Source organism: Ambystoma mexicanum, chromosome 9, assembly GCF_040938575.1.
Source record: "Ambystoma mexicanum isolate Mex_15411 chromosome 9, UKY_AmexF1_1, whole genome shotgun sequence".
Taxonomy (NCBI): domain Eukaryota; kingdom Metazoa; phylum Chordata; class Amphibia; order Caudata; family Ambystomatidae; genus Ambystoma; species Ambystoma mexicanum.
The window spans coordinates 898,901,510-898,916,302 of NC_090931.1; the positions used below are offsets into that span (position 1 = coordinate 898,901,510).

Below are 14,793 nucleotides of genomic sequence, written 5' to 3' on the forward strand. Positions count from 1 at the left end.
AAGATGTGGTTTCACGCATAGGAAAAGCAAAAGAAAATGTAAAGGATACTGGAGGAAAGATCCTTGTCAGGAAACCCTGTCTGCATATCGGCTTGGAGCATCAAGCTAAAGAGATGCTATCCTCACTGCTAAAAGGAACAGTTATAGCTATAGAATTAGGATTGCTGGCACTAAATCAAGCCAGAGGGAACTTTTTTCAATTGTTAAAGAATTGGAAGGTAAAAAATTGTTGGTACTACAGGAATAAAGAGCGATTCTTGGTGTCTCAATATCTAGAATGAATTCTCTAGAAAAATTAAGCAACACCAGGCTACTATTAAGACTCGCCAAGCAGGATTACAAGGCCTTATTACTCTCTCTTTACAAGATGATAGTGGGTCGACTACGAATTCCCCTTTACTGTCCAAATTCCAGTTTCAACAAGTGACAGAAGATAAGCTCATCAACATTGTGCTAGGACTGAAACCGTCGTCCTGTGCTGGCAATATCTGTCCTGCTGGTTTTATTAAGGGCTTGATAGGATATCTGGCGCCACTCAACAACATCGTTAACTCTTCTTTCTTGTCCTCTTCTGTTCCATCATGTTTAAAAGATGTTTGGATAACCCCAGTGCTTAAGGAGACACTCGATCCTGAAGTTGTGGGTAACTTCCGTCCTATCACAAATGTCCCTTTTCTTTAAAAAATTCAGGATAGGACTGCTTACATGCAACTTCAGGAATGCATTGATACTAACCATCTGCTCGGCACTCGACAATTGGAGATTCGCGCATTCCATAGCATCGGGACCGCCATCCTAGACTCAAGGGCTACCTTGGCCATGATTGCTGATGTTAGCAGGATGGCTATGCTTATGCTTCTCAACCTTTTGGCAGCATTTGAACTAGGCGATCAATCCTTGCTGCTTGAGAGATAAAAAGAGATTGCCAATGGGGCGGAGTCTGCCAAGATCTGGATGGGCCCTTTCCTTGGCCCTTGGATGCAAGGGCGTCTGTTGGCGGCTTCAAGGTACCACACCTGAGTTACTGTCTTGTGGTATACTTCAGGGTGCCTGTCTTTCCCTTACACTCTTTAATATTTATACCTGCCCACTTTTTGATTTATTGGACAGTCTCGGAGTTAAATACACCAAGGAAACCCAGCTGGTTTTTCAATTTGACTGGGAATTATGATCTTGTTACCTCCAATATCAACCATATATATGTTATGATCCAAGCCTCGATGGCTACCAATTCCTTTGCACTCAATAACAACAAAACTGAGTTGATGATTGTGGGCTCTGCTCAACGTCTGAGAAAATTGGATGCTAATTTTGGTCAGTTTAAAATCACTGACTTTCTTATTACAGGCACTTCATCTGTGAAAACCTTAGGAGTCCATCTTGATTTTGTGTCTTACAATGAAAACACGTGAAATCCTCTTGTGTTATACCACAAAACTGCTTAGACAAATTAAGCCTCATTTGTTGAGAACCAACGTGTCACTTGTAGCATGTGCTCTGATTAATTCAAAAATAGATTACTATAACCGTTTATTGGTGGGTACTTTCGAAAGCCAACCTGAACACCCTACAGGTTCCCCAAAATGGAGCAGTGGGAGCTGTGTGTGGTTTGGGCAGGATTGATCATGTCACCAAGGCCAAAAGATGTTTCATTGGCTGCCTGTCCACCATTGGATACCACACAACATTCTTTATCTCACCCACAAATGTCTTGTAGGTAAAGCACCAGGCTACCTGTCAAATCTGTTAAATAAGTCTCCTGTTACGAGATCTCTTCAATCCAACGGAAATAGTAAACTCCTCCCTCGATTTAAACTGAAAAGCTTTGGAGGAAAACGTTTTGATGCTTGTGCTCCTGGCTTGTGGAACTCCCTCCCATCCAATATACGTGCTATTTCATGCTCCTTTAGCTTTAAGAAGGCTATCAAAAACCCACTTTTAAACTCCAAATGTGTCTCCCTCTGCCGTGTGATTTCCTTGCCTTTTGACCTCAAGCTTCTCTCATTTGTTGCTGGTCTGTCTTCTGTTTGTGCAAGGGTGTGTTGCGCGTTAAAAGCAATAAATAATAATAACAGGCTATCCACATGCTTACAGACATCTTGTGAGGAGATTGGTGGAAACACCTCCATTTGCAGGATGCATATCTAAGATTGCCTGTTTCCCTTCCACCGTACTCCCAGCATTTCCTTACTGATATAAACATTGATGAGAATTCCAGATCCTGCTGTTCGAGCTACCGTCTTCTGTTTGGGCCTTTATGAAGCACCTAACACCAGTGGTGGTTGGATGCCCAGCAGTAAGGACTAAAGTTGATTATCAGCATGTCCAACATGATCTTCATGTCCAAGAAGCTGGAAAAACTAGTGGCCCATGTCCAACTGGCCTTGCATCTGTTGCAAAGCTGCGGTTTCCTTATAAACTGGCAGAGGTCAGCATGCATCCCTGTCTGCAACCTGGTGTTTGAAACTCACTCAACTGGTTGCTGGAGCATTTGTATGCCTGGAATAGTTGTGCAAACTTTGGCTTCAACCTAGCTGTCATGGTCAAATCAGATTCCAACAGGACTGGCACTGGTGTCAGATGTGCCTCTGTACACTGGGGTACAATGGTCTTCAGATGAACTAGACTTCCATATCAATTTCCTGGAACTTGTTCATGGTAGATCGCTAAGCAGAGCCTGTGCAAATTGCGTCTTGCCTCCTCTTTAGGATGGTGAACTTATCAACAGTGTGTTACATAAACCACCTGGGGGGTACAAAGTTGAGACTCCTTTGCAGATCTGGCCAATGTCATGATGCCTACCTCCAAGGAGCCAGGTCCAACCCAGCAACCCCAGAGGCCGGCATCATTCCCCCCCCCCCCCATGGAAGTGCCAGCAGGCCCAAGCTGGGGCCCTTTGGACACAGTCCTGGCGCCAGGCTCATGTTGGACCCCTGTCCTGGCGCCAGGCTCATAAAGCTAGACATGTGTTCAAGTGTTTTAATGTGCACTTACCTGATGCAGACCATGCTGCTACATCCAGGCCCTCTTGAGGCCTGAATGGAACTACTTTACCTGTGGGACTACTTTCCACCTGGGTGTGGTCGGGGAAGGATACATACCTGATCGGTGGAAGGATACATACCTGGAACTTCTTCCAAAGCTATTTAAACCACGCCCGATCAGCAACTCACGCTTCGCGTTGTTCTGCTCCTCGCAGCTGGACGCTCACCGTGTCAGCTTCTGCATCTGGACTTCAGCCACGCCTGTCAGCATCCTGGGTCGCCTGCAAAGGGAGATAAGAGAGAATTGGAGAGAAAGAAGACCTTACCTGCTAAAGCTGCATCACGGAGACATCACACCGACGATCCTGAAAGGGAAGACATCATTTTAAAAGCATTTCGCTTCGATCGCTGCAGCGCTGCATTTCACTCACCTTTCCTGGGCGCCTCCATCTTCAGCAGCGATCATCCGGATCCGCACCCACTTCCCAGAGCCTAGAGAGAAAGACAGGAAAACAAGGTGAGAGAAGGAAGGGAAATAGGAAAAGCTCAGTTTACTTCTAAGACTTACCTGTTGGGTCATTCCCATTTCATTTCGGGTCCTGCCGCTTCCTGGCATTCCGGACCCCGGCCCCTATGGGGAAAAAAGACAAAGACATTGAATGAGCGAAAGCAAAGACATTACCTGAACGCTCATCCAGAACTTGCCTGTCATTTACTGGAACTGCACGTTTCACTTCGGGTCGGCGCCATATCTCCGGCATTCCGAGCCCCGGCCCCTAAGGGGAAAAAGACATAAGCATTAGCGCTTGCTGCAATAAGACAATGAACATTATTATTAAGCTTGAACTTTTGAACTTGCAACAGAACTCTTACAGCGCCTCACCTGAATAGTCAAGCTTATTTTGAACTCCCATCAAACCTCAATCCAGTGAAGTAACTGGGTTTCAACGCGCCCCTGCATCAGAAGCAGGATGGAGAACTCATCTTTCCAGACCCTAAGGTGAGACTTCACGGGGAATCGTGGAAGGGTATCGTGGAGGGTTGGAAGGGAGTGGGAGGCTTGAGCATTATTCTGTCAGTAGGTAATCCTCCCTTTTCACGCACAGGGGAATATTCCTGCGAGCCAGAAAAGCCAGAGTAGAAGGGCCCTTCCTGTCCATCTTCAGAGTCCTGCGCTTCACCATTGAAGAAGCATCAGCACTCGAAGCCAGACCTGCGCCTCCGTGGGAATCAGGTGAGCGTGACAGCCAAGGACCTCTGGCATTATTGCTGCAGAAGAGCCTAGTAGTTATGACAGAATACTTTCTGGGATGATATTGCAGGCATTGCTGATTTTTTTTAACTTGTTTGCTAAGCATCAGGAGGTTTGGGGTATCTTCTAGATGGAACTTTTTGCCTGCCTGCTCAACATCCATTTGCCCTGCTTCTTCAACTTATAGCTGGATCTGTATGTCATGCCGGCAGGTGTCCTGCGCCTTCCCTCCTTTCATGCAGCTAGGGAGAGTGCTGGTGAAAGTGTGGCGAGAACATTTTTCTTTGGTCCTTGTTGCGTCTTTCTGGAGAGCTGAAGTATGGTTTCTGGTTCCTCTAGAACTTTCTCCAGATTCTCCAATCCCACTTCCCTGACTCCAACTCGGTTACCAATGAGGGAGAACCCTCTGCTGGTGTGGGAAGCTTGAAGAGTTTCGGGAGTATTCTAGACTTTTCATTGGTTGTCTCTCACATCAGCGACTCCTGGGTCCCCTCCAGAGTTATGAGTCCGCCTGATGTGTAGCACAGAATAGCAACCCCGTTGCAGCACCTGTGGTAGAAGACCCTCGTTTTCTGGCCTCTCTGAGGACGCTGGGGCTTTACACACAATAGGTATGCATCGATCAGTGATTTCGGTAAACCACAACTATGTGGTTTGCAGCCCCTCTTGAAAGGTGTTTGTTTCTTTATGCACCCAGGCACCAAATCCCTTTGAATGTGAAGAGAAAGGGTGTATTGGTAACATTTGCATTTACCTAAGTTGAAATGATTTTATTGAATCTTCCCTTACATCAACCTGGTTCTACATCCCTTTGGAAACTGGGGAAATTCAAAGTTGTCACTAAAAGTCTTTTTTGGTAAACTGACTAGGCTTTTTGTGTCTGAGACTCAACCACAATACCGCCTAAAAAAAACTGAACTGAATTTGAAAAAAGGTCAAGACAAAACTCAGCACATGATGAAACAAATAACAAAACTTATAAAAATAAGCCTAATGAAAAACGACCTAAGGGACACGTGAAAGGCAGCGCAGGAAAAGCTGTCATGGCCCCAAAAGGCAAACGAGTAGGCAGTGGCACCTCTAGAATATCAGGTTCAGCAAAACCGACCACAATGCGTAATTAGACTGAGTTCTTTCAGTCACAAATGGCTTCTAAGCATCAGGACTTTAAGGAACTCTCTGATGCCGAAATGCTGGCAGCAGAGAAAGAAAAATTCCCCTGTGCAAAACAAAGAAGGTTGGATTTGCCTACAAGTATGGATCAACTACATACGGAAAACTTAATTGATAAGATCTACGCCCAGCCTTCAGAGTCCAGGAATGAAAGCCACAGTCTAGACCAGATGAAAGATAATCCAGTCAGTGAAGAGTCACTGACAGAATCTATTCCCATGCCTCTAGCAATCATCCAACACACCCCGCAGAAAATAATGTCGGCGGGAGTGACGGCTAGAGTATATGCTGAAAAGGTTAGCGAAAGCGGAACCAAAGACAGAACAGAAGAACAATCGACTCCAGAAGCTAAAAGGCATGCAGAAACAAGTGGACGGCAACAAGATTCCACACTTGAAAAGAGTAGGCAAGAGCTGCAGAGTGAAATATCTTTGATATGACTGGAACAAGACCTTGTCACCGGCAAGAAAAGGCCGGACTCGGTCCTTAGAGAAGAATCGCCAGCGTTGACACCAGCTGGAGGCATATCATCACCAGCTCATAGACAGCCTCGGGTTGGCGACAAACCAGCAACCGCCCTCTCATGTGAACTAGCGCACTGCGTGAACACACGTCTACAACGAAGAAGCTTGATGGATTCACGCTCTAATGCGGCATCTCACAAAGCTCACTTTACAAGCAACATGTTTGTAACCCCAAATAAGAGTCGCCACACAAACTCCGGTACTGACCATCGAGACGCCCTCCAAGAAACCCGATATGTTATCGATTATGTCTGCAATCACAATAGAGCTTGCTCCGTTCTGTAAACTCTCAGTCAATCAATGACACATTGCAAGACCATTCTTCGATTCAAGCAATGATGCTCTCCAAACTGACCTATTTAGAGGGCTACATATCAGCCAGAGAGGTACGAGACAACCAGGTTAAAATGACAGAACAACTCGTAAACCAATTGATGGCAAAAATAACAGCAGTCTCTATGAATCTCGAAACAAAACACACTGCTGAGAAAAAGGAAAACTATACCAAAGAGACAAGTGCACAAACAGTAACCATCATTGACCTAACAACTAAAACGAACATAACACAAGCTAAGGAGAAAAAAGTCAGAGAGTCTCAGTCAAACCACGAAAAGTGATGTCTTAGATGCTGGAACAAAAAATGCCACAGTTCTGTTGGTTGTAGAAAAATCAACTGCCGAAACTGCGACTGAAGTCATTATTGACCCTGAAGTGTCATATTCCATTTTTGACAAACCTAAGCAAAGATAGATTGTGACCTTTGAAAACGACCACGCCTTGGATCAGGATATGACTACTCACCTAAAAGATGCAAAGAGCTCTCAAAAGAGGCCAACAGCATCCAAGCTAACGCAAAAAAAAATGGCGACATTCACAGCAGAATGAACTCAGATTTTGAGAACCTACAGAGAATAATACTGGCACCAGACGAAAATAAAAGACCAGTATCTCCAAAGTTGGTCGAAGATTTTCTTAATAACAACCCATTGATGAATATAAGTGTGCATTCAACAGGAGAACCACCTCTCCCATCTATCGAATTGGATGATATCCACTCAGAAGAAGTACCAACTGCCGGAAGCAAATCCAAATATATGACGACATGGGAAGATAAATCTAACCTTATATCGAGTGCATCCGACAACAACCCTGAAAGACAATTCTTAATCCTGGAGCAGAGATGCAAAAGAATATCACAAATAGCAAATTGGAAACCACAAATGATGGAACACACTAAAAATAAAACCTGCAACGCAGACTCGCGCTTAAAAAATAAAAGGAACACTGAGTCGAAGAAAGCAACAGCAGGTAAAATAGCCATGCCGAGAAATCGGACAAAATCAAATGATTCATTAAAACGAAATTTGGCAAACGCAGCTCATTTCCCGAAAGAATTAAGGACACAGGAAACACACAAAAGTCACTATAGATCCAGAACAGAGGTCTTCAACTCAAGAAGCTTAAGAGCACAGGAAGTAAAATGGACCTTCAAAATGGAGCAAAGATCGAGCAATAAGGAGGATTTAATCCTCAATAGAAGAGCCATCCTGGAGATTCTACATCACATTACAAAGCTCTGGCCAATAAAATCAGACGATCTGCTCATTGTCGAACCATGGCATGATCAACATAGAGCCTGCACAGTTTTGTACATCGGCTCATCGAGAGTCCAAAAAGTCCTACGTAATGGAACATCTGAAATACAAAAAATGGGATTTGACATATTTGAAACAGCTTTGCACGACCATCTATCGCGCAGTGTGCGTAAATCGAACCGACAAATGGATAAAAGTACACCTGGTATAAAAGAGAAATATGGTGCAAAGAACCAAAAGAAAACGTGGATGCACAAATCTATGTATGTAGAACTAAACAGAGAAGAACAGGAAGAAAGGCAAAACACACTGCATGAACAAAAACATACAAGAAAAAATAGCACTTTGTCCATCAACAGGCGGGAGTCAGAGACTCTTGAAAATAAGCAACTCAACAGTGAAAAGAACCAGAATAGACCAATTGCAAAAGCACGCACGACAACTAGAACTATCACTCAAGAAGTACAAAGTAATCAGTCATTGTTGGGAACAGTAAGTAAACCTGAAAACAAACACAGCATTTGGTCTTGGTTACCAAAGGCGCTCTCCTCTCACTTGAATAAACAGCAATGCGAGGCTGAAGACCTCACTCACCCAATGGATCGGCAAGAGGAAGGTCTTCAGTTAACTTTGAAACTCTGCTCTTGGAACACAAGAGGTAATTCCCATCCAACAGTCCCAGGTGATGTAGATTTAGGAGCATACGACATCATATGTCTGCAGGAGACATGGCTTGTACACCAACCATCCCTAGAGGGGTACAAAATCATGATTGCTCTGGCAGCCAAAGACCACATAGGTCACCCCTCCTCAGGCATCTTGACCGCTTGTCGAAATGGCTGTGGTCTGTCCTTGCACAAAACCGTGGTTGCCAATCCATCTGTATTGGTTGTTAAGACAACTTGGGAACAAAAGTCCGATCTAACTCAACTTACCACCAGAAAGACACTAGTGATTATCAACACTTACTGGAATCCTGCAGCCATTGACGCAGCAAAATGTATCACAATGCTGGAGCAGCTCATTGATGAGACATTGGCAACACTCATGACGCCGTACCTACTAATCAGTGGCGATTTAAATGCATCATGTCAAACGGAAAAGTTTAAGCAGGCAAAATCCAAGATATCACCGGCAGAGGGCCGAGGGAAAGCATGGCTAGTGATGACACAGTCAAGAGAGCTTCATAATCTGCACACAGTCTTCACGCAACATAACAGGCTCCCGACATGGGAACGCACTGATGCGACCGCAACTATCGATTATATTTTCAACTCGAAACCATTCCTGCAGCTGACAACAGCTTTTGAGGTATTGCAAACTAGTGCCAGCGATCACAATCTGCTGGAAATGTGCTGGACAATCCCCTTTAAGAAAAAGGAAAAGATGACCATGCAAATCGAGGCAAACACACAAGGCACAAAAATCAAATTAAGTGCAAACGCAATCAAAGAGCTGACCTCAAAATACAAGGCAAATGGGCAGAGCGATGAAGAGAAGACGGTCGACTATCAACCGCTGCTGATGTCACACAAACAGCAAGCAGCAGCAGGAAGTCCTCTCAAACACTTAAAAATCATGCCTACAACAAAGAACTGGTTGAAAAGAGACTGGAGTTTAGAAAAAACAAAAGAATCGCTCATTCCCTACCAACGTTAAAGACCGCCATAAAAATAAAGGAACTAACAAGAGCATATAAGGCATGGGTCAGATTCCATCGCGAGAAGCTCTATCAAAAAGATGCAAAAGCAATTGCCAAAACCTTAAGCACACATAATGCAAGAGACAGACTTCTGGGCCCTGTTGAGATCCATCGATACGCCAATGACGGACTCAATACCCAATAACATCGGGCAACACACCTGGGAAACCCATTTCAATTCTGTATTTCGTTCCATCTGCGAGGTGCATAAAGAGGTCGTTCTAAACGACAGTCCCGAGTGGATTAAGCTTGGAGACACTGAAGATATTGTAGAAGTAATCAAGAAGCTCAAAGATTCTAGGGCCCCGGGGCCAGATGGAATCACAAACTTCGAGCTACAAAATGCATCCTTCAGAATGGGCAGCTCTCCTCAGCATAATCTTTCAAAGATGTGCAGATATGAAGTCACTTCCACCATCATGGACGTCAGCGATTGTGATCCCAATCTATAAAAAGAGAAATAAGAGGGATCCCTATAACTTTCGCCCCATTGCATTGCTCGACGCCATCAGGAAAGTGTTTGGAACTTTATTGATGAAAAAATTCCAAACATGGGCAGCATCGGCAAAGTGTAATGATCCTCTTCAAGCCGGATTTTTAAAAAAACGCTGGGACGGTAGGTAACATTCTCTTGCTTAGCATCCTGAAGAGCAAAGCACTACAATGTGGCCATTGTCTTTCTATTGTATTCATCGACTTCACACAGGCATTTGACCGAGTGGAAAGACACAGCCTCTAGATTGGAACTGTCCAAAGGAAATCTTAGCACCCATACAAGCACTTCACACAAAAACAACAATGAGAGTTTGTCTGAACCGACAATGAGATTTATCAGCCGAGATCCCGACTTCACATGGGGTCAAGCAAGGATGCCCGCTTGCAGCATCTCTCTTCCTAGCCTACATAGGAGACTTCCAGAACACAGAAGTGGCAATATGGGTATTTCCTCCAAAAATCTGAGGCAAAAAGATCTCGCGCCTCCTGTATGCTGATGATCTCACACTATTTGATCAAACGCCTATCGGCCTACAGCGGCAACTGAACTCTCTACTTTCCTATACGCAAGAAAATCACCTTGAGATTAATAAAAACAAAACAAAGGTTATGCTACTCTAGAAACTAACCAGAAAAAAGAAAAAAAACAAACAAATGGTTCCTTGCTGAAACCGAAATAGAGACCGTGCAGAGCTTTAAATATCTAGGAGTCACACTGGACAGCTCTAAACGCGATATGGCAATGCAAGTGACTCTACAAGGCAAAATCAAAAAGCTGGCGGCGCAGGCAAAAGTGATAGACAAAAAATGTGGACGATACTCATTGATTCCCACTATCAACTTTTATAAAAATGAAGGTTATCCCCTCTGTGACGTACGGGGCAGAGGCTATGCAATTCCGAGCGATTTCCGGCCTAAACTGGAAGCTGCCTTTTGGAGATCTGTTTTAGGCCTCCCCAACTCTACATCAGGAACAGCTAATAGACGGGAGCTGAGTCTTCAGTCACTTCAATGCACGGTAAGCTGCAATTTCTTAATGTTATATAGGAAATGCAGAATGACAGATTTTACCACCATCTACACAATTATCAACAAAGAAATGCAAGAAAACCAATGTCATTTATTAACAAACTGGAAAAAGGAAAATTAACTGCTACTAGACGCAATTGTTAGCCATGAAGAAGAGCTCTTCCAGAACCCCGTAAGGGTGTTAAGAAAAATTAAAGATCTACACTGGATAAAGACCAATGAAATGGCGGCAAGGAAGAAACTGATCTTACACTTAACGCATAATACAAAAAAAACAAAATGAGCTACAAAACTTCATAAGGAAATTTCCAAACAGGGAGGCACGTGACCGGATCCTAAGAGCCAGGCTAAACCTTCTCGAAAAAAAACGAGATCCTATACATCAGAGGCCTTTGTCAGCCAACTGCCGATACTGCCTAGACACAATGTCCCAGCAAAAAGAAACTATACAGCATTTGTTACTCTCATGCACAGGAACTCAATCGATCAGACTGCAATATTTAAACAAGTTGTTGGAAAAAGACATGCAATCAAATGAGGAAACCTGGTGGTACAGGCTGATTGGCGGACACAGAACCAGCTGGCAGATCGCAACGGCAAAGATTCTTGAGTATATTGTCAACAACCTGCTACAATGGAAATCACTCTGTGAATCCTAGACTTGGACACATTTACGAATAAGTAACACATGTTGAATAGAAGATATACCTCAACTGTAAATTATGTCACATACTTCACTGTTCTTTGTTTTGTAAAAATCTCCATTTGATTAAACAAATACAATTTAAAAAAAGAAGCCAAGGCAGGCTGAGAGGTTGTCAGTGACGTTGCCTGCCTCATTGAACTAGTGTCAGGCTATGATACCAATACTCCCAGGTTTGACGAGAAATGTTGTTTTCTGTTAACTTTTACTTTGCTGCTGAATGTTGAGCTAAATATTGAATTATTGCTCCTCTGTACGTTCTAATAGGGGGGATCCGATTTGAGTAAATTATGTTGCAAAGGGCTAACTCAGCAAGGATGCAGTTGAGTAATTTAGGACAAGTGTACTGTAATTCACTGTGAGTATATGCATGTTTTTTCTACAGCATTTCCCACATTATTTATTTGAGAATAAACAAGATAATAGATAGCAATAGAAGAAAACATTTCTTTTTTTTCTTTTTGTTACTATTTTGTTCATTTTCATTAGTGTTAAACGGACACAATTCCTAGTTTTTCATGCGTTACATTGCTTTTACCTTGGGTGACAGAGCACAAGGGTTTGTGTGTCGCTTTTGGGTGGAGGTGTTGAAAAAGAGCTAAATGGCCTGATGGCCATCATTCACAGTAGTACTCTCTAGATGTACTTGTTCCCTCTGTGTATGGTATCATTTGATTGCCTTGTGACCCTGACTGTGACAGTACATGGGAGAGCAGCCTTACCCTCTGAATATTCCATTACATGAAAATAACTTCACTTTGGTATTCGAAAACACACTCCCCTTAGCCTTATGTCACATACTTCACCGTTCTTTGTTTTGTAAAAATCTCCATTTGATTAAATAAATACAATTTAAAAAAAGAAGCCAAGGCAGGCTGAGAGGTTGTCAGTGACGTTGCCTGCCTCATTGAACTAGTGTCAGGCTACGATACCAATACTCCCAGGTTTGACGAGAAATGTTGTTTTCTGTTAACTTTTACTTTGCTGCTGAATGTTGAGCTAAATTTCATTTTCATTAGTGTTAAACGGACACAATTCCTAGTTTTTCATGCGTTACATTGCTTTTACCTTGGGTGACAGAGCACAAGGGTTTGTGTGTCGCTTTTGGGTGGAGGTGTTGAAAAAGAGCTAAATGGCCTGATGGCCATCATTCACAGTAGTACTCTCTAGATGTACTTGTTCCCTCTGTGTATGGTATCATTTGATTGCCTTGTGACCCTGACTGTGACAGTACATGGGAGAGCAGCCTTACCCTCTGAATATTCCATTACATGAAAATAACTTCACTTTGGTATTCGAAAACACACTCCCCTTAGCCTTATGTACACAAAAGCTTGTCTTGAAGATAATATTTTGAAATGATCCTTTGTTGATGGTGCAGGTTTCATTATGATGTCCTTTGTTTCAGGTTGTGGAAAAAGTATTTCTTATCTGGAAATGAAATTGCTGACAATGTCATGATGTAAACTACAAGATGAAGGAACATTTCAACCTGTGATTCGATCACTAATGGCCTTGTAACTGGTGAATCTCTGGTTTGTTGTAACCATGATAAGTGCAAACCTGTTTATGGGTTCCTCCAAGCCTGAAAGGGAGCCTGTCGCAACCAAGCTGCAAGGTTACATGATGATGTGCAATCCTGCATCATTGGGAAAAAAATACTACTGCTGTCCTCCATTTGGGCGTTGCCAACAGACTGCCAGAAGCAGTGGGAATACAGAGCACAAAGGAAGTACTTTCATCTCATGAAATATACAACTTTTATTATCATCATGAAAGACTATTTCTTCCTTGTTGTCAACATTACACTCTACAAGACCACCTGGGGGGATTGGGTAAGGAGGTGGTGACGTGTCCGTTGAAGTTCAAGAAGATTCTCAATCCTATACCTAAAGCTCCTTTCCTAAATATCAGGAATTCCTGATCACCTTAACAACATTAAATGTGGGAGGTTCCCACCGATTCACAAAGAGATAATCATGGGTGATTTCTCCCTTCCCTGCTAAAATGACACTATATTCTGCATGGGAATAACATCTTTTAAGACCATTTCATGGGTGAATTAAGCACTTACATTAAACACATTTCCAGTACCACGTACAAAATCCAACCAATGCAATGGACGGCTCTAAAGCAAGACAGAGGTTAATCTGCAACTTTTTCTAACCAGTTATGTCCTCCGTTCATTCTTGTTTACAAATCCTTCTGTTTTCCATATGCAAAAGCAAAAACTCGGAACTGCAGTTTGCATATGACCCTCCTTTCTGTAGTGACTGTACCTAGATTTTGTAATTTTTAAATGATCTCACAAACTGCTAAGCACAGCTGTATCTAGTGTTTAAATTGATACCATAAGCGAATCGCCCAGTTTTTCCTACTAGGAACAAGGAACAGACAATACTATGCCCCAAAAGAAATCACTGAGATTGCAGTAATGTAACGGTCATTTCATAGTACATTTATGGTTGGCTTTAGTGTCCACCCATCGCCCCCATCTCAAGTGAACCTCGATAGGTTTGTGGTTAGAATTTGTCGGAGTTGAGGGCTTTCACTAACCTTGGTCCTTGTGTTTGGAATCACTACCATTAGTATTAATGTTGGGAAATGTTCACTACATGCAACAATGTGTTAGTTATTAAAATAGGGAGTGTAACTCATATTTTCAGACGTTTAAGTAATCAGAGAGGAAATCGTATTCTATGTTATGTCATATCTGACTGAAAGGACAGAAAGCCTAGATAACCTTGATATCCAAAGAAGGAGTGTTTCAGGCTCATTATAAAAGGAGGACTGTTTGCAAAGCGCAGTGTCTACAATAGATGTGGAGAGTGGAAACTTCACAGCCACCAGACTTGGCAAAGCACTCATTGGACAATGAAATCAAAAAGGAATTCAATACTTCGACTTCAGTGCTCCAAAAAGGGGTGATTTTACTGTGTAATAAGTGGATAACAAGATTTCAAATCCTTTCTATTAAACAATTAATGTTTTTAATTTCAAAAGATATTGGAGAAAATGGGGGTATGTGCATGCAAACGCTTTTTAAACTTTGGTGATAATTCATTAGAGTTTAGATATGAGACTTGAACAAGACTACGCAGGTCGTTTTGGCAAATTAAATCAGCTGGAAAAAAGTAATTGTATTGATGAAACAGAAAATATGTAGACATGCTTGAAGACGGACTAAACAGACTCCTTTTTCTTAGTGCGGCTGGTGAAATATATAGACTAATCCAGGTGGGAAGTACACAGAAATATGTATTATTATAACTTTGAGAAATTTGTCAAAGCACTTGATTTTATTTCAGATAGCATTTCAAATAGTATCACGTCGTA

General features: G+C 42.6%; 1 protein-coding gene across 3 annotated transcripts in view; it reads left to right on the plus strand.

Moving 5' to 3' along the window:
- Nucleotides 1-14,459, plus strand: part of PRMT2 (protein arginine methyltransferase 2) — a 921,423-nt gene extending 906,964 nt beyond the window's left edge. For all 3 annotated transcript variants that reach the window (XM_069616030.1, XM_069616031.1, XM_069616029.1), the window contains one exon: nucleotides 12,866-14,459. In XM_069616030.1, coding sequence (XP_069472131.1) covers nucleotides 12,866-12,898 — 33 coding nt within the window. In that variant the 3' untranslated portion in view covers nucleotides 12,899-14,459. The remainder of the gene's footprint in view (nucleotides 1-12,865) is intronic.
- Nucleotides 14,460-14,793: the final 334 nt, after the last annotated feature.